Source organism: Cygnus olor, chromosome 9, assembly GCF_009769625.2.
Source record: "Cygnus olor isolate bCygOlo1 chromosome 9, bCygOlo1.pri.v2, whole genome shotgun sequence".
Taxonomy (NCBI): domain Eukaryota; kingdom Metazoa; phylum Chordata; class Aves; order Anseriformes; family Anatidae; genus Cygnus; species Cygnus olor.
Window position 1 is genome coordinate 7915213 of NC_049177.1, and position 25232 is coordinate 7940444.

Genomic DNA, 25232 nt, shown 5'->3' on the forward strand with positions numbered 1-25232 from the left:
ATATAAAAAAATATGTGCCTAAGAAATCGTGACACTTGTGTAATATTGTCCAGGGTTTCTTTTAACAAACGAATAAAAGTAGTGAGATTTCCCAGAAGGTAAGACTAAGCAAAGAAGCCCAGCAGAGCCCAGAGCCACCCATGTGCTTGTCTCAGTTTAATTCTTCAAGAGTCCTGTGGTTGCTTTTGAAAACTACAATTAAAATTTTGTGATGAATTTGCAAGGAAACCAGGTGCTGGTAATAAGAAACAATTATCATTTGATGTGATGTAAGCTCTGTTCTTCAAATATTTACAGAAAATGTCATTTGGTGTTGTTTCCTTTTTTTCACTTTGCAGATGTGGGTCTTTGCAGTTCTTTCCGATCTCACACAGATGTTGTCATTGTCTATTGTTTGCAGAGCGCTTGTTGGTGTAGTTTGACTAGGCTAAAAAGGGAACAGTTTGTATATGTTCTCATCGCTGCGTTAAGGACATCTCTGCGGGACGAAGGACTGTCCCTGCTTTTTCTGGCAGGATGTGGCACAGGTTCTTCAGTGCTACATTTTTGCTTTAGGGTTTTAGGACCTTCAGTCCTGAGGCCTCAAATGATGTTTGTGACAGTGCCACGGCATTCCCTCCAGTAATAAAAGTGAAATAGCAGAAATGATATATTTATTCAGTTTTATATAATTAAACATCTTGAAGCAAAATGCCACCTTCGGTAATCAAGCGTGTGGATTGCCTTCTTACTGCGGCTGGCAGTTCTTTCCTGATTTTCTAAATTGCTTGTAAGAAATTCATACAGAAACTTACCTGATTTGTGAAAAAGTTGAGTATAAATAGATGTTAATGGATTGTTATTAATTGTCTTCTAATAACTGTACTAGTAGATAAAGTTGTTTATGACTTGTGTATACATACATGTGTGTATGATTTATGTGAAACCCATAACATTTAATAAGTCAGTGCTAGACTATTGTTAATTTAAAGAAACTGCTGAGGCTTCTTTAGTTGTTGAAGCACTATCTGGAGGAAAGCCTAGTTCTGCAAGCCAAGATAGTGGGCAGAGCTTAAGAACAATTATTTGCTGCAATTCTTTATATGTTATGTCTGTTATGCATGTGGTTGTTTAGATTAGAAGTAACTTAGATGTGACCAAGAAATGAGTGTAGAGAAACGTTTTCCTGTCTGATATTTATTCTGTTTCTGTATTATTGTAATACTGTATTTTTTTTGTATGTTTTTATCCTCTCAAAAGAAATGTCTTAATTCCTACTTGATTTTATTTTGTTCTAACATGTAATCCAGGGAATTCAGAACATGCAGTTTTCTGAGCAAATCCTGCCATGTTACGTGGGCATAACCGTCTTTCAGAATGAATGTACCTGGCAGTTGTTAAGCTCTATTATTATCAGAGGTGATAGGCCTGAAAGAATCCAGCTTTGTTTTCAGGGCTCATCTTGACTGGGCAGGGATGGTAATCAAAGGGATGGATAAAGGGAACATTTCAAATGTTTCTGGGATGCTAGAGTTATGCCATCTATGTTGTGGGGAAATTGTACTTCCCGCCTGTCTCTTTACAGGAAAGAAAAATGTCCTAGTATGTGAAAATAGCATAATTTTCATTAAACGTTGTTTTAAATGGCATTGCATTTTCATTAAGTAGTAATAAGAAGTAGGGCTTTTCTTAGGATAGGTTTCTCTTCCATTCACATGTGACAAAGCTGAGGCATAAAATTCTGATGTCTGAGGATTGACCTGTGGTTGTTTCTTTATCCCTTAGGGAATCAGTCCTGTGTTTGTAACTTCAGTTTTACACCCTCTTCTTAGGGCAGATTAGTGCAGAGAGACTATTAGATGTAGGCAGTTATACTGCAAAATAAAAACAACGAAGTTTTTGTGACCTCTTAAAGAATGGAAGTAGCTGGTAGATGGGTCTTGTTGCTGCCTTCGTGCTGTTATTTCTTCCTTTTATCCGAAAGTAATCTGATGTAAAAACTGCCTAACTTACGCTTTTCATCAGCTGCGGTAGGTCAGTTGGAGGCATGAAACAGTGAGGTGATGATGTCTGTAGCTGGTTACCTGAAATATGTGCTTATGGACACTTTCCAGGCTAAGGATCTGGCAGCTTCTGTTCATCTTTTTATTGTTGTCCTTGGAGCAGCCCAAATTATTAAATATCAAAATAACTCAAAAATAAGCATAAAATCAATATTTTTTTATTCTTGTGTAACACAATTGAGTAGGATCAAGTTTAATGACGCTCACAGCAAAAGAGACAATATTTTAATCAAGGATCAAAGTGCTTGGTGTTAGATAGATAACATATCCTAGTTGTGGTCGACTTGGTACTAACCTTACTGACGTTGTGTGAGTGTAGAAATTACTAATTTTCAGGGTAATATCTCTTCTTTGTAATGACTGTGTAATCTGTGCTCTGTCAGCTTGAACTGTCCCGTGTCTAGCAGAAGTAGCACTGTCACCATTTCTTAGGAAGGATTTCCTGTTCTTTACCTAGATAAAAGTGCCAGATGTGTTTTATGAAATTCACTTGTAAGAAATTTTTATTGTTGTTAAAATAGGGGCATATGTATTTAGTAACAAACGCTTTTGTATACTCATTTATACCAATAATACTTGTCTATTTTGTACACAGAAGTGAATAAATATATACATGTAAATACACAGAGAAATAAAGGTACTTGGTTTCAGGAGCCAAGTGTTTCAGGGAAGAAAATGGCTCCCATAAGACAAATTGAATTTTTTTGAAAAGATGGGCCAGGTATTTGGTTTTAGTGTTTCTGAGTACCTTATTTAAGTCCTTGTTATTGGTGACAAAGTTGGTTTCCCATGAAATGAGTCGGGGGGAGACTGTATTTCAGTATGAAGTTACAGCAATATTGGTACAAGAAAGACAGGACATAGCAAGTGTTATGACGTAGGCATAAGCTGCTGTCTGCAGGCTCAGCTGCGTCACGCTTCTAGCTCCTGTGCAAAGAAGCAGGCTTTGCTGTCTACTTGGCGTTTGTTATGGAGTGACTGTGGGTAAAAGCATGTACCTGGACAGTCACTGCAGAGCAGCTGAGGCGTGATGACTTGTGGCAAAGACCTAATATAACAAAGTGTTTTTCTTGACAACGTTAATTGGGATAGTTTATCCATGCTAGTCTTCCCCATATGTGACATTCATACAGTATGTGCCTTTGGTTGCAATTGATGTTCTCTTTAATTTCTTCTTGAAACATAAGAGAATGATCTTAATGCGAGTTCTTAGATTCTGTATTTTGTGTTTTAAAAGAATTAGAAGCACAGGTAGCATGTAAGTTTGCGATGGCAGGAATGGTTATTTATTTTATTTATAACGGTTATGTAATTTAACTGTCAGGAATGGTTATTCCACGTACGAATGCCTTTGCTGTACTCTATCTTCATGTGTTGTTATGCTTCTGTTTTTGACATACTTGGTTTTTTCCTCCTCTTCCAGGTGAAGCAGGAACCATAGAAGGAAGACCTAGTGGCTCGCAACCATGCCATTCCCTTTTGGCAAGTCCCACAAGTCTCCCGCAGACATAGTGAAGAACCTGAAGGAAAGTATGGCGGTTCTAGAAAAGCAAGATATCTCTGACAAAAAGGCAGAGAAGGTACAGTTGGGACTTCTCAGTTTTTAAACAGTATCTGAATGGGGAAAAAAGAAATGTGTAGCTGTTTACACTGAACCAATTAGGAATTCTTTTTTATGCTACTCTGATAAAGGACAGGTTATTATGTACCTTTGAAATGGTGTGTTTCATGTTGTTCGGCTTTGCATTTTAATACCACTGGCAGATGATGTGATACTTAAAATAATTTGCCAATGGTCACAGAGCAGAGTGGCTCTGTTATTGAAACCAAGGAGCTTTGCATCTCCATAGCTATCAGAGTATGTACTCTCACCCTCTCTTGCCTTTTCATCAGTCCACAGGAAGATGGTATGGTGTAAAGCTCCTGTGTTGCTGCAGTTTCATTTAGATGGGATGGTTTGCTAGTTCAGAATCTGTACCTGTCTTTCAGGATCTGTGCCTTGCAATAGTCATTTGCTTCTCAACTGGTAGTCTTGATAGCTTCACTAAAAATTACCCTCGGATTCAGACTGTGTGCAGCAGCAACCTGCCTATTGACTCGTCTGACAGGGTCATTTACTGTTTAGATGAAGATTTTCCCGATAAACTCAGCAGCAGAGCATAGATGTTAACACTTCCAAGTAACACCCTCAAACCAAAACAAAACAAGAAAATGAAACACTCCCCATCCCCCGAGCCCCCCCTGGTTTTGAAGCAGGCTATGATACCCTCTTCAGATCCTCCCCCAGGGCTATTTAACTGTTTTGTGCCAGTCTTGGCATCCTTAAAGAGTCAAGCGTAGAAATTAGTCACAGTCTTTTCTTTGCTCACCAGTCTTCTAAGCAGTGTGGCCAGCCTCACTTCATCCAGTTTCAGCCAGGTTTGGCAATACTGTTTAAGGTGTAGGAGAATCTGGGTCTTAACTGAATTGCTGGCTTTACCTTGATGCTCTCTGGGATCAGCATTCTCTACTGCAGTGCTGGGATGTGTTATGTTCCAGGTCTCTTGCAGTGTGCCATAGTATTTTTTTCCTCAATGCTTTTTCTGTCTTGCCTAGGACTAGGGCTGTGTGGTCCTGTGCAGAGTGCATGCTCTTTGTCTCATTGCAGTTTTTTTCCTGGTTCATGACAGAGCCTTAGCATAAAAGCTGGGAGAATTTTCATTTGCTGCTTCTTTTCGTCTTTCTCCATTAACTGACTCCATCTGTCAGCAGAGGAGGAGTAGATGCATTCTGAGGAGTCTGAGATGAGACTTGGCACTGTTTCCTTCATATCAACCTCATTGTTAATTCCTGGAGATGTGGCTTAGTGTTGAAATCTGTGCTCTTTTGTCATCTTTTTCTTTTTGCATAGACCTCTAATAGGGAACAGGCCAGCTTCATTCCATTATGCATAGCTGTGTGCGGCATCACATGCCTTGTTCTTGATGCTGTAACTACAGATTATTACGTACAATTTGCTTCTTGCTGGCCTTTAATCCCATACCTCCATCTTCTTTAAAGACCTCATTTATGGGTCTGCTTTGACAAGAAATAAAGTACCAAGCCTGCAGAGTTACATCCTGTGTCGTATAGGAGACAATACATTCTGCTTGGAGGAGAAAAGAAGGCCAGTCATGTTCACTAGGTTAAATGCGAGGAGGGTTAAATACTGACATTCACGATACTGAGCTGGGTGGTGCTGGCCTCTGTCATCCTCATTGTTCACAAAGAGGACGAGCTGATGAATCTGAACTTTCACAACTCCTGTCCCCATGTGTCCATGCACAGGTTCTTCAGGAAATAATTGGTTCATTAGCAAGCCAAGACCTCTGTGAAGGTGACTGTGGTTGTAGCAGTTTCTCTCAGGTTCTCAGTTTGGTTAAAACGTAAGAGATCTTCAATAACTTACAGGCCAGTCGTCACTTCTTTGAAGATTCAGCTGTGATTAAATACGATGAATTCATGCCCTTTTCCTGACCAGTCTATTAGTTTGTTCCAGGTTGTGCTTTTGTAGCCTGTCAGATAACAACGGAATTTTCAAGCCCAAGTAGCATGGTGTGTATTCAGTGTTGATTACTTTTTGTAGTAAGGGGACACCCTTTTGGGTGTTACTTTTTGTGTATGTTATTTGTCCTGCCCTACTTTATTTCTTAAAACAAAGTACACAGTTACATATTTTCTTTACTATTGAACATATGGAATTTGAAACGTGTAAGTTAAGCTAAAAAAACTTCAGCACATGTTGAAGTGAACTAAACGTTTCAAATATTAATCATTGTTTTAAGTATTTCTTCTACAAAATTAAATTTGTTGTAAAGGCCCTTCTGTTTTATACAGTATATCTGGCTGAGGTTCCAAAGACAAACTAGTACTTTTCTACTGCAGTACGACAGTGCTTTGTTTTCACAGGTGTAGTTCAGAGTAGGTCTTACCATGCAGTAGCAGCACAATGCTGTTACGAAAGTATTTAGTTTTCTACTGTGCTTCCCATCGGTTTCCAAGCATGCTTGGAAATACAGAATTTGAAAAAGAATTATATGAATAATTTTCTTTAGAAGTTAAAGTTTTAATTAATTATTGTTGAACAGATTCTTTGCTCAGATTCTTTGCAGCAAAAGATGTGAAATAACAGTAGTGGTCATGATGCATTTTGTTCAGTTACGAAATATTCTACTCTGTAACACTGCCCAATTTATTCTATAAACAAAAACCTGAAGCTTTAGAAGTGAATTCTAGTTCTATGTTACTTTTTTTTTTTTTTGAACTGTGTGAATACTGGAGAAAATGTAAACAGGTAATTCTCCAGGTCATTTTGAAACATTACTTAGGCTTGCAGTACATACTTAGGAAATGAGATCTGAAGTGCCTGTAGAAGCTGGACTGTGTCTCCCTGCTGACAGTCTGCCTTCCATACCACGGCTCTGGGTGTGTTGAATGCAGCCTGTTACTTAGGATAGAGGCAATAGCTTACTCTCATATTGTTTTTGAAGAGTAATTTCAGAAACTTGAAATGACAAGTGCTTTATAACTGAAAAAGTGTTCATTACATACACTGTTAGTTTTCCTTTCCTTGATTTTTTTTTTCTTTCAGAAAGAGGAGGCTGAAGGGAAGCAGAGGGGAAGGGAAAGTCCTTTCACACAAATGGGACCTACCTCTGAGCTAGCACATTAGTTAGTATTTCATTCTCATCTCTTCCTCCTCTTTTTGACTGACCTCAGCATTTATTTTTATTCTACCAGTTCATTTAGTTTGTGGCACACATTTACTGTCGTGAAGGTAAATATTTACTCATGTAATAGACTTGTTCTTCCCTACCCTCTGACCTTGGGTTAACCTGCTCATAACAGCTCCGGTTTGGGCTTCCTGATAATTGGCTCAGACACATTTTTAACCTGTGCAGGTTCCCTATTGCCAAAAAAAAAAAAAAAAAAAAAGAAACACACCATAGATCTTAGGCTGAAATATGAATCCAGAAAACTGGATGTCCCCCTCTCCCTTTAAACAGTTCAATACAGTGGACTGTATGCTATATGCGTGGGAAAATGCAATGTGCTATTTTATTTGATTCAGGTTTCAGTGTAATATTATGACCTGGTCCCACAGACATAGATCAGATTTCATTCAGTGAGTTAACAGTGAAATTTACAAAGCAGTGAAATTCTAAGCTTGTTATGCACATGTATGCAATTAATTCATAGTTGAGAGAAAGCTAAAGGTTAAGTGCTCTGCCGTGCCTACCGCATGGGGCTGTTACCCAGAGGATAAAGTTGGGGACAAAGGTTTTTGTTTGCCTTTTCTTTTTTCTTTTTTTTTTTAGAGGAGAAGACAGGCTTCTCTTCTAATTTAACTTAGCTCTTTAATGTTATCTTCATGACAGATGTCTGCTGAAATCTGGTGCAATCATTTTTAAACTTAGTGCCTTTAAATTAGTGGCATTGATGTAGATAATCATATTTTACAGGAACTTTGTGATTTTGTAGGAGTTTTAAAATCCAATCAATTTCAATAGAACTATTAAAATTGTGTTAGTTGCCTATGGTAAATATAGCTATAGGCTAGACAAAATGATAAATACAGGCTGAAAACTATAGGTAGTTTCCATTTTTTTATGAATGTTTTCATTAATGGTGCAATTTATGCAATTGCATTATTGGATGGCTCTCCTAGCTGTAGGTCTAGAGCCTACTGTGCTCTCCTGCTCTCTAAGTAAAGACGATTGTTATTTGATAAAACTGGAGTACTAAAGTTGTACAAATCTAAATGAAGTATTTGGTATTTTGGGAGTGTCTGTGAAATACCCCAGAGAATAGAATAAACCATAGTGATTTGTAGCTATAAAGACATGCAACTGATTCTGTTGTGACAATCATATATGTGACTTCATGGTGTCTTGTTTTGATATAATACCTTCCTATCACTGGAAGAAAAAAAAAAAAAGAGAGAGAATTAAGTACTCTTTTTGCTTTCCTTACTTGAAGCTTTACTTTTAGGGTTTGACTTATCCTCAGACATTATTGATTATCTGGCACTATTGAATTTTAAATGTGACTTGTCACAGAATTTCTTTCTAAAACTGAAAAGTTGTTCTTTCTCAGTATCGAGATCTATATAATACACATATGTATCCCGTATATATATAACATATTCTGCTTATATATTAAAAATATAATACATGCCATGTCTGATTAGATCTCTGTATCTCAGGAAATCTTACAAGTAATGCTAGTTAGCCTTTCCTTTTCTGTCTTGAATTTTTAACCATTTTTTTACTTACCTCTTGACTTGATATTTAATGTAGCATTATATTTTCAAGTGTAGCTATCTAAATTCCATTCTGCATCTTAAATGGTAAAAATAGCTCTGCATGTTGTGTGTCTGTAATACATTAGAGAGTTCATGGAAATGAGGAGAGTAGAGAGAGATTCTAGAAAAAGCTTTTAGGAGTTTTTCTAGTCCTTTTGATGTTGAGTTTTGGAGTAGAAGAGGAGAGAATATAGAAATATCATCATCTACAGATACATTGTGCACCAGAAGACCTTCATTATTAATAAAATACTTTCAGAAAACCTCATATTTCTATATTTGTGTATATCCAAAAATTATAGTTTGGCCTAAGTTGAGATGATACAGGCAAGTCTGCTTTATGTTTTCATGATGAAAATGATCAAATATTGAGTGGAGTGACCACCCATGGAGCTGTTCGGAACGTGGCTGAACATGAGTCATCCCGATCAACTTGATAGGACTTTGAGGTTGGTGGTGCCTCAACCAGGAGGCTGGACACTGATGGTCTCCTGAGGTGCCTTGCAACCCAAGCTGTTCTGTAATTTTGTGTCTCTTACCATTAATTACCACTAAAGCAGCGTGTCATTGCAAGATCAAGTGAAGCACCTGCAGATGGTCTTGACAGTTGTGAAGACAATGAGAAAACAAATTCAAGTCCTGGTGTCTCTTCTTGCAGCTACTGAGTTGTATGTTCATGTTAGGGCAGAAGGCTTCTTTTGAAAAAGCATTCACTGTATATTTTTTCCTGTTGGTTTGTAAGTATTTCAGTTGCTGACAGTGTCTAGGAGTGATGCTGAAGGAGAACTTTTACATCTGATCATTAAAGTTTGGGGAGGGTGCTCTGTTTTCTGGATTCTCAGTATGAAGAATTCTTCACTGGCATTCTTAACTGCAGGTGTGCCCTCCGTGTTGCCACTGTCTTGCTTAAAATAGATAGCTCCTCAAACCTCAGCATTTCTTCCTCCTTCATCTTGCTTTCTAAATTAGTGTGCAGGAACAAACTACAGTAGAAGTCTTTATCGTTTCTTCCTCTTTTCTTGGTGTGCTTCAAGAACATCTCTGCAGCTCCAGATTTGACAGGCGTTCCCGTTCTTTTCTTAGTAAAAGCGTATTTCTTCTGAATGTTAAAGAAATAGAGCAGTTGTGTGCCATAATACCATTGTAATATGGCGAGCTGGCTTTCTCGTTTTACATCTTTAGAAGATGTCTAAGCAGGTGCATTGAACACCTGCTTCTTGCTGTCTTACTGACAGTGTGCAGAAAATCCCTTGGAATTTTATTAAAGGAGGAGACAACTGGGAATAGGAACCGGAATTAGTGAGAAAATGGAGGCAGTGGGGAGTGGAAAGTTGTGGAGGAGCTAAAAATGATATGGAGGCTCTGTAAAGGTCATAGAATCCATACTTGCATACCTAGCAAAGCTGGAATGGCTTCGTCTTTAATAGTGCATGGGTCATGCTGATCTTAAACCTCTCTAGATATAGTCCACAAATGAAATCTTTCTGCATATCCCTTGTAAGACAGGCAGTATCCAGAACGGTGTCATTCTTTCTCTTCATTAATTTTCCATGTGCTACCAAATAAATACTTTACATACCTTGTGGGCAGGTTCATCTAATGACTAAAAATCAGTGCACTTAAAAACTGTTCATACTTTTTAAGCACGTGGAAGACTAATGTAATATAGCTAAACCAGATATTTAGGGTGATCGTTTTCAGTGTTTTATCCTCAAGCTATGAAAACATACATTTAAAGTAGTTCTTCCCTCTCCCCTCCAAGATAACTGTGCTTTTAAAAGATTTAGAAATAGGTGTTGAGAAGTGTTCTTGTTGATTTTGTTCAGTTTTACTTATGAGAACTCCGCTTCCACTTCTAAACATTGCCCTAGGCCTACACAGCAACTTAGGAATTCCTTGCACTGGCTTTCCAAAATGAGTAGTCGGACCTGACTGCCTTCTATAAGATTGACTTCAGAGAGGAAGCATCTTACATTTCTATTGTCCCCTGTATCGATGTTTTCTTTTGAAGGACCTACTTTTTGTGGCTTTGCCAGTTTTTTGTTGTTTTTTGTACTGAGATAACCTGGAGCTTAGGTGAGGTTCTCTTCAAGGTTTTCCTTTGGAAAGGAAAAAAAGCATCCATAGTGACTGCAACGGGAGTCTGGTATTTGCCAGAAAACGAAATGCAAAATCTGTAGGAGTACATTTGGTCTCTCTGGGCACTTCACTAGACAGGCACATATCTCTGTCATGTTTTCCAGTGTGATCCTGTGATCTTTGTTTTACTGTATGGAAATTTTGTCTGGTTCTTTTCATACCGTCACTATTCTTTAGGGGATTTTTGAATGGGAAGTTCAGAGGCACTAAAAAAGAAGAGATGTTACTGTTGATAACTTGTCAACTAAATTGCTTGTGTCTTGCCTCTGCCCCTTCTTTTTTTTTTTTTTTAATAACATATAACAGTCTTGTTTGCAGAAAGATCATCTATTGTTTTCTTAACAGGTTGTCATTTCCTGATTTATTTTTTTTTTCCTCCCTAATGGAGGTTTGCAGTTGGTAAGAATAGTGTGTGCAGTTACAAAGAAAAATGACATTATCTGTGCGCTAACGGTATTTTTTTCCCCATTTTCTTTAGGCCACTGAGGAGGTTTCAAAAAACCTTGTTGCCATGAAAGAAATCTTGTATGGCACAAATGAAAAAGAACCACAGACAGAAGCTGTGGCACAGCTTGCTCAGGAGCTGTACAACAGTGGTCTCCTTAGTACCCTAGTAGCTGACTTGCAGCTAATTGATTTTGAGGTAAGAAGAGAAGTTTGATATTTCATATATGGTATATTTTAAAATAAATACATCTGAATTCCTATCTCTTTAACTGGTTAGAACATCTTTCGATCTACAGCTTCTATTTTCTGGCTGGGGCCAAATCATTAGAAAGAGAACTCAGTATTCCAAACTATCTAGAAAATTAAGCAAATACTGAATATGAAATCACTGAATTTAGGCACGTAAGCTGCACAAAATTGAAGTAGATAAACCTCTAATCGTTATGATACAGTTCTGTTAAAATTATAGAATAATCCTTAGTCGTTGTGCAGACAAAAGGATTAATCTCTTAGTACTAATATTACAGTGAATACAAGCTATAAGCCACCTCTGTATTCTCATCTTATTAAATAAAATTACTTTCAAAAGAAAATTATTATAACATTTAGGAAGAATTTAAAGTGTGTAAGGTAAAGCTGTTCCTCTTATTAAGTCTTCAGTATTTCTCTCTCTTTAGAAATGATGATGCGACCTTTTCTGTTTTCCTCTTTTTCTGTTTATGTATTTATAAGCAGAATATATTATATATTCTGCTTATATATATATATAAACAAACACAAGATTTTATTGACTACTTCAAAATAGCAGTGCTTACCTTTATTCAAATATATCTCTATTCAAACCTCTACCATATGTCACCACATCACATAGAATAATCTAGCTTCCCACTGCCATGGTGAAAAATCACCCTATTTAGTTATAAGAAATTGCAGTACAATTGGATTTTCCTGTTTTCCCTGAGGTCCCACAAGAAGTGTGTGGTTGTGTAGGAAAGGAGCCAAAACCCGTGTATCTCACCCCGCAGCCTTGACCATAAAGGCCATACCACTTAAGGTTGCTTAAAGATGGTATTGTTCATAACCAAGTTGTTCATGATGGGAACAGACTTTGCAAAAGTCCTATTGTAGTATGATGTTCCAAAAATAATAGCTTTCCTCCCTGTTCTTTCTTCTCTCCCCTCCGCCCCTTGCATAACTCCCTCTGATGTGTGTTTAATCGTAACGTGGTGGTATTTCTTTTCCTACCCACACAAATGTTTACACCAAACATAAAACATTCAGGTTATTAAATAAGCAAGGAGACCTGGGAAAGTTGAGAGTGAATGCTGAAATACGATGGCCTTTAATTGACGAAGAAAGGAAATGATGAAACGTCATCTGGATTTTGCTGACCTCTAGATTCTTATCAGTTTGGTGTTTACTCGGGTCAGTTATTAGAGAAGGAAACCTTCATTATCTTCTGGTAATGAAGAATGATAACAATTTGTACAGGCTTGCTCTCATTAAAGAGAACTATTCATTTTATTCTAAAGGGACTGGAAAGGACTGCAAGTAGTTTCCTGCTTTTAGATTTTCTGCTGTTTTGTAACACGAGGATATAACCATTCCCCCTTGAGAGAGAACAAGTCATTCACGTTGGTTTCTAGGCTGGACCACGTCCGCTTTTTAAGGATGGGATCTGGCAGGCTGTCCAGCTATTGTTTTACCTAGAATTAATGTCAACACACCTGTGCTCCAAACCTGCACTAGATTCAGATTTTGGCTTTTGTATCCTATATCTCTATGATTTGGGGCTTACTACATTTGAAATGATTTTTCTATTACTGAGAGAGATACAAACTTGATTTCCTGTTGGTTTTTAAACTTGAAGATTGAGTTTAGCATTTATTCCTTCTGGCGCCCTCACTAAAGCTTGAGGCCATTCAGAGATGAAGTAAATGTCACCTTTTTTTGTCAAGAACTTTGCTCTTCTTGACGAAGAAGATTTCTGTGGTGGATGCTGAGGTTATAGATAGGGACTGTTTACTCAGACACTTCAACTGTCGCAACAAACTTAATATTTTAATCTTGTGCATAGGAAACTGCCTGACTATCTAAAACTTTGGGTGGAAAGGCCTGGTAAAAATTATATCTGTAGCCAACAAAACCATCTACTTACCAGTGTTACTAACTTCCCTCTTATCTCCCTGCTGACTTGTGTGTTTGTAAGAGAGATGGCATCCCTTCTGGAACTGTATTTTCTGTTCTTGCTCTTCTTTAAATGAAGGGAAAAACAAAAACAAAAAACACACACAAAAAAAGACACAAAAACGCCTTTTGCATGAGGGGGCCTGGATTCTTCTGCCGGGAAGACAATGCTAGCACAGTTTCACTCTCACCTCTCGTGGTCGTGACTATTGGCACAAGGTTCGGTGCCTGTTTGCTCTTGTTAGACCATGAGGTCACTTAGCAGTGCTTTTAACAATAACTTGACTTGGTATTACTGCATGCCACTAGCAGTTCACTTCTGTGGAGAATAAGAAAATGTTGTTCTGGCTGGTGAATCCAAAGCAAAATGTGAGATCTAGAGCAAAATTGGCAATGTTAGTGAATGAGAGTCGATGACTATATTATGTGGAGTTGGAGTAAAGCAGTTTCTGGAAACACTGCTCTACTCATTTCAGAACAAAGAGTTTTGGTGTTGCTTTAGGCTGGCTTTCAGTGGAATTGTAATCGAGAAAACAAGCATTTACAAACAAACTCTTATATCTGGAAACAACAGTGCCTCAAACTGTCCGTGGTAATTCACAAACATGCCATTTGTAAAACTACAATCCTCCTACATTTTTATAAACATTTGATTTTTTTTTTCTTATGCAATCTTCTTTATGGTGATTGGAAAACTGAAGTAGTTTTGAAAAATTGCTGCTGTTTTTTAAATACTTGCTAGTTAAATGCACTCTGAATTTTACTCCAAAGCTAGAAAAGGTTACCCTGGGAATTTATAGTACCAGGTAGAGTTCATCAAGAAAAATGATCTATGTGTGGTCTGTGTATAACATTCAGGAAGCCTTCACGTGGAATGGCTTAAAAGGCCTTTCTTAGCAAGCCCAATCTTAGTACAAGTTTGCCTGGTGTTTTTTGAATTACATCTGATAACACATAGTCGTGAAGTTGTGTTTATGGCAGTCTGAAATGGAAAGTTAATTGCAGAAATTCGGCTTTTAAATGATGCATGTGAATGATGGTGAGAAGTGCTTATATTTACAATCAGCTTTTTGCCCATACCAATTTGGCATCTTTAGCTGTGGTCTGAAATGTCCTAGAAGAAATAAATAAGAGGTATATATCTATTCCACAGAGAACATTCCCAGCCACTTTCATGTTGCCTGGTGTTATCATTGTGCATTTTTGTGTGTATAATCTGTGCTGAATTCAAGCATCTTGTTCTTATTTATACTTCTTTGTCTGTTGAAAATTGTGAGACTTGCATTTTAGGTCAGTGGGTGAGTACTTTTTGTAGTTTTATTTATTTTACTTCCATAAGTTCCAATTTTAAGTTGAATGTTAACACTGCAGTCAGAAGTGCTCTACAGACAACTAATGGTGGAATTAAATGTTCGTAGAGAAAGGGAGAGGATAATGGAATATTGAAGAAACACACTTACAGGCAGAAGCACAGTTAAAAACTGGTATGTTATTGGCAAAAAAAAACAAGAATAAAGCAAGTCCAGGAGACTGAAGCTACACAGAGGTGTCAGATAAAATATAAACTGGCTTTATTTCTTAACATAAATAACCTGTGATCTGGCTGAAACATCTGGCTGATACTGTTTAGAATGTTTTGGCATATTTGAAATGGGTATAAAGAAACAGACTATGTATGTGATCTGATTAAGATCAGAGTACAGAGGCTGACTGAACTGCAGAACTCAGTGTGGTATGAATGTATGAGATAGTGGTAATGTTTAATTCTTCCTTGAACAGTGGACTTGAATATTATGTGTTTAACTACTAATGTTTTTGACAGGGCAAAAAAGATGTTGCTCAAATTTTCAACAACATCCTCAGAAGGCAAATTGGTACAAGAACTCCCACAGTTGAATACATCTGCACTCAACAGAATATATTGTTCATGCTGTTAAAAGGGTATGTATGCTGTGATAAAGTAAGTGTGATAAATACACTTTTTAGTGAAGTAAGAAGTTTGTAAATTCAAATTCACAGAGAAGCGCTGAGTTTTGAAATACTTTTTCTTCCTTTGCAGTATGATTGTTCCCCCCTCCCTTTTTTTTCCTAAGGGCCTAAAAATCCCTTAAGTAAAAGAATATTTGAGTAATAAACACCAGAAATAAACTTTTGCATGAAATACGACTGAAAATTGAGAACTGATAGTAACCTAAAATATTATTACTAGGATACTGCAGACATTTTCTGATTGGTATACTGTTTGATCCAATTGAAATTATTTCCTTCTGAACTTATTCATTTATCGAGTAGTAAAGGCTGTGTTTTTTTTCCTTTAACCACTGTCCTTTCCAGTTTGCTGTCCTATCCCATGGTCTTAGTTTGTCTTAGACATTTTATTCATAGTGATTCATATTCCTGTAGTCACATAAATGCACCAGCTCAAACTCAGCCTAACAGAATGACTCAGAGCACATGCATGTTAGCCCGCTCTTTCTTCCTCCATTCTTGTATTAGGGTTCGAGCTAGGTGATCTTTAAGGTCCCTTCCAACCCAAGCCATTCTATGATATTACTTCTGGTTCTTGGTGTTGGAGAATCATGTCATACTGAACACACGGTTGCACATGTAGAGCTGTGGAGCTCAAACGTGAAAGTAGAAATATGTTGTTAGCATTTTCTTGTTAAAATAAGATTTAAAAACATTGAGAATGTGCTACATGTAAAAAGAATTGTTCACGTTTCTATTACCATTAACTAGGAAAGTTCTGAAAGTTGCAACTCCACTATATAATTCTGGGATAGAAAAGTTCATCAATATTAATAAGCTATTCTTGAAGTGTAGCCATTTCAAGTATTAATTATATAATTTATATTAAAACTTCTGGGTAAGCTTACTTCAGTAAGCTTCCATGGACTGCAGTTGATTAGTACTCAATCCACTTACTGGGGTAGCTAGAAGATGAAGGAAAGGGACATACTTTTCAGTGAGATATTTGCCTATGTGACATTGAGATATGAGGATAATCAAATATATTTTTAACATTTGAACAGGGCGTGTTATTTTGTTATTCCTTCCTCCTCCTCCTAGTTCATAGCAGTAAATAGAGATGCTGATCAAGTTCAGAGTGAAACCTGCCAAATACATGGTGTATTGGGCTAGTTTATTTTCATGTTGTAAGATGTACAGTCTGCCAGAGGTGCTTTGATATCTTTTTTTTCCTGTGTTGCAGCCATGATTCTGAGAAGGAAGATTTAAATCTTATAAGGGCAAAACAATTATTAATTGTGGCATAATATGAAAGAGGATATTGATTCAGTACTTCCTCAAAACAATTTACAAAACGACGAATTTGAGATGCAGAGATATGGAACTACTTTCTCAGCATGCTCTTATTAATGTGTGACTGAATGAGGATTGCGACACAGTTGTCCTAATTCTTAGTCTGTGTTGTCACTCTTCAGAGCGCATTATTCTGACAGGGATTGTTGAAACATATTCATAAGTCAGGATGTTTGAAATGGGCATTTAATTAGTTTTAATGACTTAAGTGTTACATCTGGTATCTGTCTGAGTCAATTTATGCTAATTTAAACTATGTGGTAAATTACAAAAAGTCCGGTAGATTCCATGACTTCGTGACAAGTTAAATAGGAGAGTATTGCAGCATTTAATGTGAAAATTTATTCATAAGCAAATGTTTTTGTATGATAATTTAGTTAGTGCTTAGTACACACAATAATGCTTTGCTCCGGAGTTACGCTGGTGAATTTAAATTGGCTTCAGATGCATTAGGTCCAAGGCCTTTTTAGGTGGAAGGTATATAAGGGACTTTGCTTCAGAAGCAGGTAGGTAACAAGAGACACAACTTGTCTGTGGATTGGGATAGCCTATGTTGCAACATGCTGAGAGTAGTTTTGGGGTCAGAAAGACCCTTATTCATCCTGTTTCCTACTATTAGTGTGCTTGGGAACTCGAGGTGGCAGAAAGTACAGAGGTGTATTTCTGTCAAATATGTCTTAGAGACACTGTTGTGAGATTTTGGCAGCTGCTGTTGGCATATGCTAAAATCGTCTGAGAGAACACACTAGTATTTGAGCAGGAAAGCCTGCCAAGAAAGTGTAGTGACAATTTCTAAATGAAGCCGTCCCTGACGGCTTCATCACTTTCATCAAATCAGTGATGGTCATGTTCCAGAAGGTCTCCTGTAGGAAGTTGCAGATACTGTGCTTGAGGCAATAAAGACTCGGGCACAGAGAGTATAATCCTTAAAATTAGAGGGCGCTGCTGCCAACATGTCAAGCTGGAAGCCCGTGGTGTATAGAGCAGACAGTGATGCTAAAAATGGTTTAATGAAAGAGTGGCCATGAATTAATGTCCAGTATTATTAACCATTTAGCTTCAAAACTCATATTAAGGGTAGTTTTATGTAAATTATTGTCAGCTGTAAGCAAATAGCTTTCAAGACAGATCACTTGCTGCTTTTCCAGATCTCTGCAATTGTACCAATACGTAAAAAGAAAACTGATTTTGAGTACGAAGAAAATAGTTTTATTTAATCTTGTTTCTCATTTTATGAATGTATATTGGCAATAATTTGGCAATAAATTAGCAGTGATTTCAGTGATATTTCAGAGAAGTATTAGGAGGTGAAATTTAATACAGAAATGAGTACCTCATTCTTTGAATTCTTGTTTATATAATAGAACTGAAAATTGTAATTAGTGTAGCATTGCAATGGTAACTTCTGAAAGTATTTATAAAGAATCTGTGGTTTTTGTTTTTAAACAGGTACGAATCTCCAGAAATTGCTCTAAATTGTGGGATAATGCTTAGAGAATGCATCAGACATGAACCACTTGCTAAAATAATCTTGTGGTCAGAACAATTCTATGATTTCTTCAGATATGTGGAAATGTCGACATTTGACATTGCTTCAGATGCATTTGCCACATTCAAGGTAAATTACACCCCATATTTAAGTTATTTCTGTAGTTTTCCACTATGTGAACCCAGATGTTGTGTGTTACACTCTTGAGCAAAAAGGGTTAGAGAGAGGAGAAGAATATTGGTGATGCAAATGGGTAAGCTGAACATTGTTCTTCCTTATTTCTCACAATGCAAGATGTTCCTTTAAACATGCATACTCTGTTCCCAATAACAATTCTAGAAAGCAAGATTTAAAGTACCGTGTATTCTCTTAATACATGAACAGTTTCATGCCAGGGAATTTTAAGTCTGTCTCTCCAGCTATTCAAGTGAGTGAACTCCTTTTCATTGCATTATGTTTGTTTATTGAGTATATTTGATGCTACTTCTGGAGGTATTTTTTTGTTGTCGTAACCAAAAAAACCCAACCCACAACAAAAAATCAGTTACATGACTACAAGCATAATAATTCTCAGTGTTGAATAGTGGGTCTCAGCCTCGACTGTGTATAGTTCTGTGCAGAGCATACCCTTGATCCATAACTGCCATTCTTCAATGATAATTCCACAGACCTGTGTGAATTAACATGTAGCAGACTTTTCCTAATTCATCGGAAGGTCCTTAGCAAGTCATGTGTACAAGTAACTACATTCATATCCTAAGTTTCTTCTTTGTTTAAAAAAAATAGCAACATTGTCTGTTGGATGTCTTATGTGCACTCCTAGTTTATTCAGAATGTGGAAGTACCATATAAATATTTTACAGAAAGTATTGTTTTTGCTCTTTTACAGGATTTGCTTACAAGACACAAGTTGCTAAGTGCGGAATTTTTGGAACAACATTACGATAGGGTGAGCAAATACATTTCATTATTCAGAATTTTCTAGTGCTGTATATCTTTGAATAAAACAGTATTTTCTTACCTTGTTTAGATTCCTTTTTGGAAATTTATATACAATATTAAACCAAATGAACCTAAAGTAATTTCTGTCAAAGCAGTACAATTTACATTAAGATCTTACAGTTGAATGTAAGAAGTGTAAAAACAAGAGGCTAAGGCAAAAATCTAATTCTGTGAAAATGTGTTTTTTCCACTAGAGGGAACCCTTTCCTAGTCTTTATCATTTGTCTGTGTTAATGCGTAACAGACCAAGAATACAAGATATCTGGGGACTTCTGAAATTAATGAATAGTGTTCAGTGACAAGAACTACTATAGTTCAAGAAATAACAAGAAATGCTTTCAATACATTGCAGTCTAAACATTAAACCCTACTGAAAGTGTAAATACATATATTTTTAAAGCATATACAAATTTTAAGCAGCACTGACTTACAGGAAACTACTGAGATTTCAGTTTTTGTTTACATTTTTGTTTATGGATTTCCATCTCCATTTTTTATAATAATTTGGAAGAAGAGCACTTGTGGCTCTTGGAAAGGTTTTAACCGTTCTCTTTATTCTGTGTTTAGTTCTTCAGTGAATACGAGAAGTTACTTCATTCGGAAAATTACGTGACAAAGAGACAGTCACTTAAGGTAAAGCAATTTTTTCTTCTTCTTAGATGCAAAATTAGAGAATGTCTTCAATTTCAAGGTGGGTTGACTGATTTAAATTACTTAAGTTACTGCCTTGGGTAATGTATTTTTTAATTTTTTCCTATGTTTTAATTCTTGAGATCATTTAATTTCTTTTAGTCCAGGCCTGCCATTATTTGGCATCCAGTACACACCAAGTCATTTCTCTCCCTATGCAGAAATGGCTATCTGCAAGAGTTTGTTTATTTATCATTTAATTTCCTTCAACAAATATCAACATATTATTTAATAAAAAGACTCACATAATGTGACTACAGCAATTCAAGTTAATCAGAAATATTGAACATAAATATAAATATAAGTTAACTTGTAGCAAGGGTGGTACTTGTGAGGAATCCTACTACTCCTGCAACAGTGCTCCCCACAGCGAGAGGTTCTATGTACTTTTGAGAGCTAAGGAGGTAGGGAAATATGTGGGAAATATGTGTATAAAATCCACTGAAGTGTCTGCTTTTTTTTTTGCTTCTCTTCTGGACAAAGTAGGTAGCAAAAGAAGTGCAGATATTTCTCATTTGAAATACTAACTCCCTTTCCTTACCAAATTCTTGCAGGTGATGTATAAGTTTTGTGTAAATAGAAAAAATAATGAAGTTGTGGGAAAAAAAAATGAAAAAGACTTTTAGTTTCAATCCCAATTCATAACATAAGGGGAATAAAAGGATATTTTTCAGTTGCATGTTGAAAAAAAGGATGTTTTAGTTTGACTTTTTCTACTTTTACAGACTGATGTCAATTATCCAGCATGTTTAAAAGCAGTTGTAAGTTGTCTCTTATCACTTATTTCACCTTGTTTTCCACTTCTAGCTTCTTGGTGAATTATTACTGGATAGACACAACTTCACAATTATGACGAAATACATCAGTAAACCTGAAAATCTCAAACTAATGATGAACCTTCTACGAGACAAGAGCCGTAACATTCAGTTTGAGGCCTTTCATGTGTTTAAGGTAAGTTTAAAAACAAACACATGCACAAAAAAAACAAAACACCAAAACAAAACCAAACAGGAGTTTAGTTGAGTAAACTACTTAGCTGAGTCTAAATGAAGCTTATCTGAATATCTAAGTGGTTAAATAAGAAAGAACTACTGTTTGCTATTATGATCCATCTTTACAAATAGCTATCTTTGTATCCAGTGATGAGTGACATTCCTCAGGTGGGACCAGTGCTGTTTAATGTCTTTGTCGGTGGCATGGATGAGGGGATTGAGTGCACCCTCAGCAAATTTGCTGATGACACCAAGCTGCGTGGTGGGGCTGACACGCTGAAGGGAAGGGATGCCATCCAGAGGGACCTGGGCAGGCCTGAGGGTTGAGCCTGTGTGAAACCTCACGGGGGTCAACAAGGCCCTAGGTCAGGGCAACCCCAAGCACAAACACAGGCTGGGCAGAGAATGGGTGGAGGGCAGCCCTGGGAGAAGGACCTGGGGGTGCTGGTGGATGAGAAGCTTGACACGAGCCAGCAACGTGTGCTTGTGGCCCAGAAAGCCACCCGTACCCTGGGCTGCACCAACAGCAGTGCGGCCAGCAGGGTGAGGGAGGGGATTGTCCCCTCTGCTCTGCTCTTGTGGGGCCCCACCTGCAGTGCTGCGCTCAGCTCTGGGGCTCCCAGCATAAGGAAGACATGGACCTGTTGGAGTGCGTCCAGAGGAGGCTGAGAGGATGATCAGAGGGCTGGGGCACCTCTCCGATGGAGCCAGGCTGAGGGAGTTGGGGTTGTTGAGCCTGGAGAAGAGAATGCTTCCGGGAGACCTTACAGAGGCCTGCTAGTGCCTAAAGGGGACTGCAGGAAAGCTGGGGAGGGCCTCTGTCAGGGAGTGCAGTGGTAGGACAAGGTGTAATGGTGTTAAAGTGAAATAGGCTAGGTTTAGATTAGATTTTGGAAGGAAATTCTTCACTTAGAGGGTGGTGAGGCCCTGGTCCAGCCTGCCCAGAGGAGCTGTGGGTGCCCCATCCCTGGCAGTGCCCAGTGCCAGGCTGGATGGGGCTTTGAGCAGCCTGGGCTGGTGGGAGGTGTCCCTGCCCAGGGTAGGGGGCTGGAGCCAGGGACTCTTTGAGGTCCATTCCAACCCAAACTATTCTGTGATTCTATGGTCTTTAAAAAAAAAAATTGTTTGGAAAGCACTTAAGAACTTCTATATGATTTGTCAGAGTGATCTCTTAGAAAATTTTGGAATTAAGAGAGATGAAGTACAGTAGGATAAGGAGGAATCCATGATTTTATGTGAAAACATGAAGCATGTTAGAGTTCAGAAGTGTTTTCATCATGCTGCATGATGCTATGAAGGATAGCAGTGTTTTAACCAAGCCAGCTAAATTTCAAAGCCTAAATGTAGTCTGCATGTTAAAACAGATACATTTTGACTTTGCAGCAGACAAGCAAATAACTAAGAGCTTGGAGTTACAGCTTGAGGTATAAAAGTTTTCAGTGAACTTTAATATACCCATCTGATATCGTATACAATATAGGATGATCTATTTGCTACAGAATTTGACTGTGGGATTTTTCAGTGGATTCTGCAGAGGGTATTGTGGCTAATCAACTTGTGCAAACCAAATTTACCTCAGTACTGATGTTTGATTTCTGTTCTAATTAAAATAAAAAAAAAAGGGGGGCGAGGTAGTTTTAAAATAAAACTTTGATTTCCTCCATTATGTTTTCTGTATACATTTTGGGATATTGAGTAGGATTGTGTTTTTAACTTAAACTCCTGTTTCCTACTATTACACTAAATGCCATTTGTTTTCTTGCAGGTGTTTGTAGCCAATCCTAACAAGACACAGCCTATATTAGACATCCTTCTAAAGAACCAGACCAAACTTATTGAGTTCCTCAGCAAGTTTCAGAATGACAGGACCGAGGATGAACAATTTAATGATGAGAAGACCTATTTAGTTAAACAGATCAGGGATTTGAAGAGACCAGCACAGCAAGAAGCTTAATCTCCAGTAAACCCCTATAATATTAAACCCAAGTTCAGCATTTGCTGTTAGATATTCAGCATCAGGCACTCTTATCGATTCATGAGGAACATTACTGCTAATCTGCTGTTCAGTGAACGGTTTTTGTTTTTCTTTTTTAGTCCAAGTTGAAAAACATAGCTGCTGCTTTCTTGCACAATGTGGACTTTCTTGATATTTGTGTCATTTCAGAATTCAAAGACACTGCTTGTTTTAGGAGTCCTGAAAAGAAAGATTCTAGGTTCATGAACGCAAACATATAGATACTAGTTTGGTTTAGGAAAGAAGGTATTAATGTAGTTAAGTAACAGGTTGCATGCTTGCAAATCTGAATAAATCTGTATGTTTGCACTTACCTTGTTTGAGATATGAGCACAATGTGACCTGTGCATTCCTGGCACCCTAGTATAAGATTATATGCCTTGATTAAAAAAAAAAAAGTGCAGTGCTTTATTTGTAATCAAAGGGGAAATGTATCTAAGATGTGAGCTTATTGGGATAAACAGTTGTCTTGCAGATAAACTGATATTGAAACTTAGCAACTTTTAAAAGAGTGAAATCTCAAGGTTCATAAGGAAAATGTATATATGCCTTTCACTGCTTTATAGATTTTTTTGACATGATTTGATTTTTCTGAGAATTGACTTGTAAACTTGGAAATATGTTCTAAGGGTTTTTGTTAATTTTACTTTTAAAGGTATTTCAGACAGTAGACCTAGCAGTGACATTTTGCATTTCATTTCAACAGTGCTTGCTGGTTTCTTTTGTATATAACTCCTAGGCTGCTCATTTCTTTAAAATATGATTTAATTTGTACAGCAGAGGAATGTTATTGTATTAGTCTGTAACTATTACCTAATATTGAGTTTTGCAAAATGAATGCTCATATGTAATTGAATACTTCAGATCACATGGAAATGCTGATTTAACAATCTTAAGTACTGCAGCATTAAAAGAAAAAAACACAACAAATTCTTTGTATTCACTTATCTAATGGGGTGCCATCAATTAGAGTAGGCTGAAATAGAGAACTGGAACCCTTGATACTAGATTCTTACTGGATACTATTGGCCTTATTCAATTAAACTAGTGTTGTGCTCACCCGCTCTGCAAATGGCAAAGATTATGCTAAATTAATATTGATTCCTCTTACTTCTGGGTAGCCTGCAGTGCATCATTTCTTTCTTACAGTAGGTAACTCAGTACAGTAGTTATGAAAGCGAATGATTTAATCCCCTCTGACTTCAAGAAACATAATTACATAGATGTCCTAGGGTAACAAAAGATTTAATTTTGTTGATTTTGTTTTTTAATGCTGCAAACTATCAGTATTTATAAAAACAAAAAAACAACTCTGATTTTGCACCATGTTTTTGTTACTGTGACCATACAAAAGGAATCTACTAAATATAGCTAAACAATGTTATTAAAGTTGTATTTATCCATCATATAGTAACGTTAAGATCACAACCAACCAAACGTATGGATTGGAGTCTGAAAGTTCAAATTCTGCATGGCTGAATCTGATTGAGAATGCTATAGAAAATGTTTGTTGCTTCCTGTCCTTTTCCTAATTAAAATATTTTGCAGTCAGCAAAATGAAACTCCTAAGTGACATTTAAGCTGATTTGAAAGCCTTCACAAGGGAAGTCAGCTCCAGAAAATGAAGTGTTTTCACTCAGTAGTTTAAAATTTCTCTTAACATTAGAATTGGCCTTTGGAAATTCCTTAATGCGTCCTTTGCAAACAGACTCATTTTGCCTACTGGAAAGCAAATAGCTTGCTCTTCGTGGAGATCTCTTATAGAGGCAGGCAAAATTGGCCATGAGGTGATGATATAGTTCAGTACCAACAGTCTCTTATTTTTTGGGTTTATCACAGCTGAGTGGAAGAAAACATCATTTGCCAAGTTACTCACCATAACATGTAAGGCTTCCTCTCTAGAAAAATGTAGAAGTGCTAAAAGATTTGTATCTGTAAAGGAGTGAGAACATTTGGACTGGGTTATAGGTTACTCTATATTAGGTCTTGGAAATAATGGCTATGGTAACTTTTTTTAATATGTGAAAACATTTGAATGTTGGCTTTCGAAAAGAAGTTGTATTTAAATTAAAGCTCATTTGACGTGCTCTTCGTATTAAAAAAAAACAAAAAAAAGCTATTGTTCTGGAAGTGGTTTCTTATCCGCTTGAAGGCTTAAGGATATTACTACAAGTTATTTAAATGTGAGCGGTTTTTGGTTTTGTGTGTGTTTTTTTCTTTTTTTTTTTCTTTTTAAATAAGAGATGTATACAATTGTAATTCTACTTCCATGGTAGCATTTCATTTCCCCTGAGGAAAATGCATTTCTTATCCAAAAAAATCTGGCTGGCCCCATAATTTAAATTGAAATAAAATTTTGAAGAAAAATGCGTGTGTTTTTACTGTGTTTCTGAAGATCGTAAGTTTCTTGTGGATGTGAATCTTTTTACCTTTGTTGCCTTAGAAGGGTTCAGCTTTCTCGCTTTTAAATAGGAAATAATTCTAAGTCATGAACAACTCTGGGTTGAAAAAACATTTGTAAGGAACTAAGGCAAAGTGCTATATTAGAGATACAATCAGTTTTAATTAATTGTTGATAGCCTTTCTT

At 37.0% G+C, this 25232-nt stretch overlaps 1 protein-coding gene across 6 annotated transcripts in view; it reads left to right on the forward strand.

The window, feature by feature from the left end:
- CAB39 (calcium binding protein 39) overlaps window positions 1-25012 on the forward strand; it is a 41189-nt gene extending 16177 nt beyond the window's left edge. For all 6 annotated transcript variants that reach the window (XM_040566511.1, XM_040566512.1, XM_040566513.1 and 3 more), the window contains exons 2-9: window positions 3466-3622; window positions 10982-11146; window positions 14960-15078; window positions 17908-18076; window positions 18837-18896; window positions 19517-19582; window positions 20447-20590; window positions 22397-25012. In XM_040566511.1, the coding sequence (XP_040422445.1) occupies window positions 3509-3622; window positions 10982-11146; window positions 14960-15078; window positions 17908-18076; window positions 18837-18896; window positions 19517-19582; window positions 20447-20590; window positions 22397-22585 (1026 nt within the window). In that variant the 5' untranslated portion in view covers window positions 3466-3508 and the 3' untranslated portion in view covers window positions 22586-25012. The remainder of the gene's footprint in view (window positions 1-3465; window positions 3623-10981; window positions 11147-14959; window positions 15079-17907; window positions 18077-18836; window positions 18897-19516; window positions 19583-20446; window positions 20591-22396) is intronic.
- The last annotated feature ends 220 nt before the right edge of the window (window positions 25013-25232 follow it).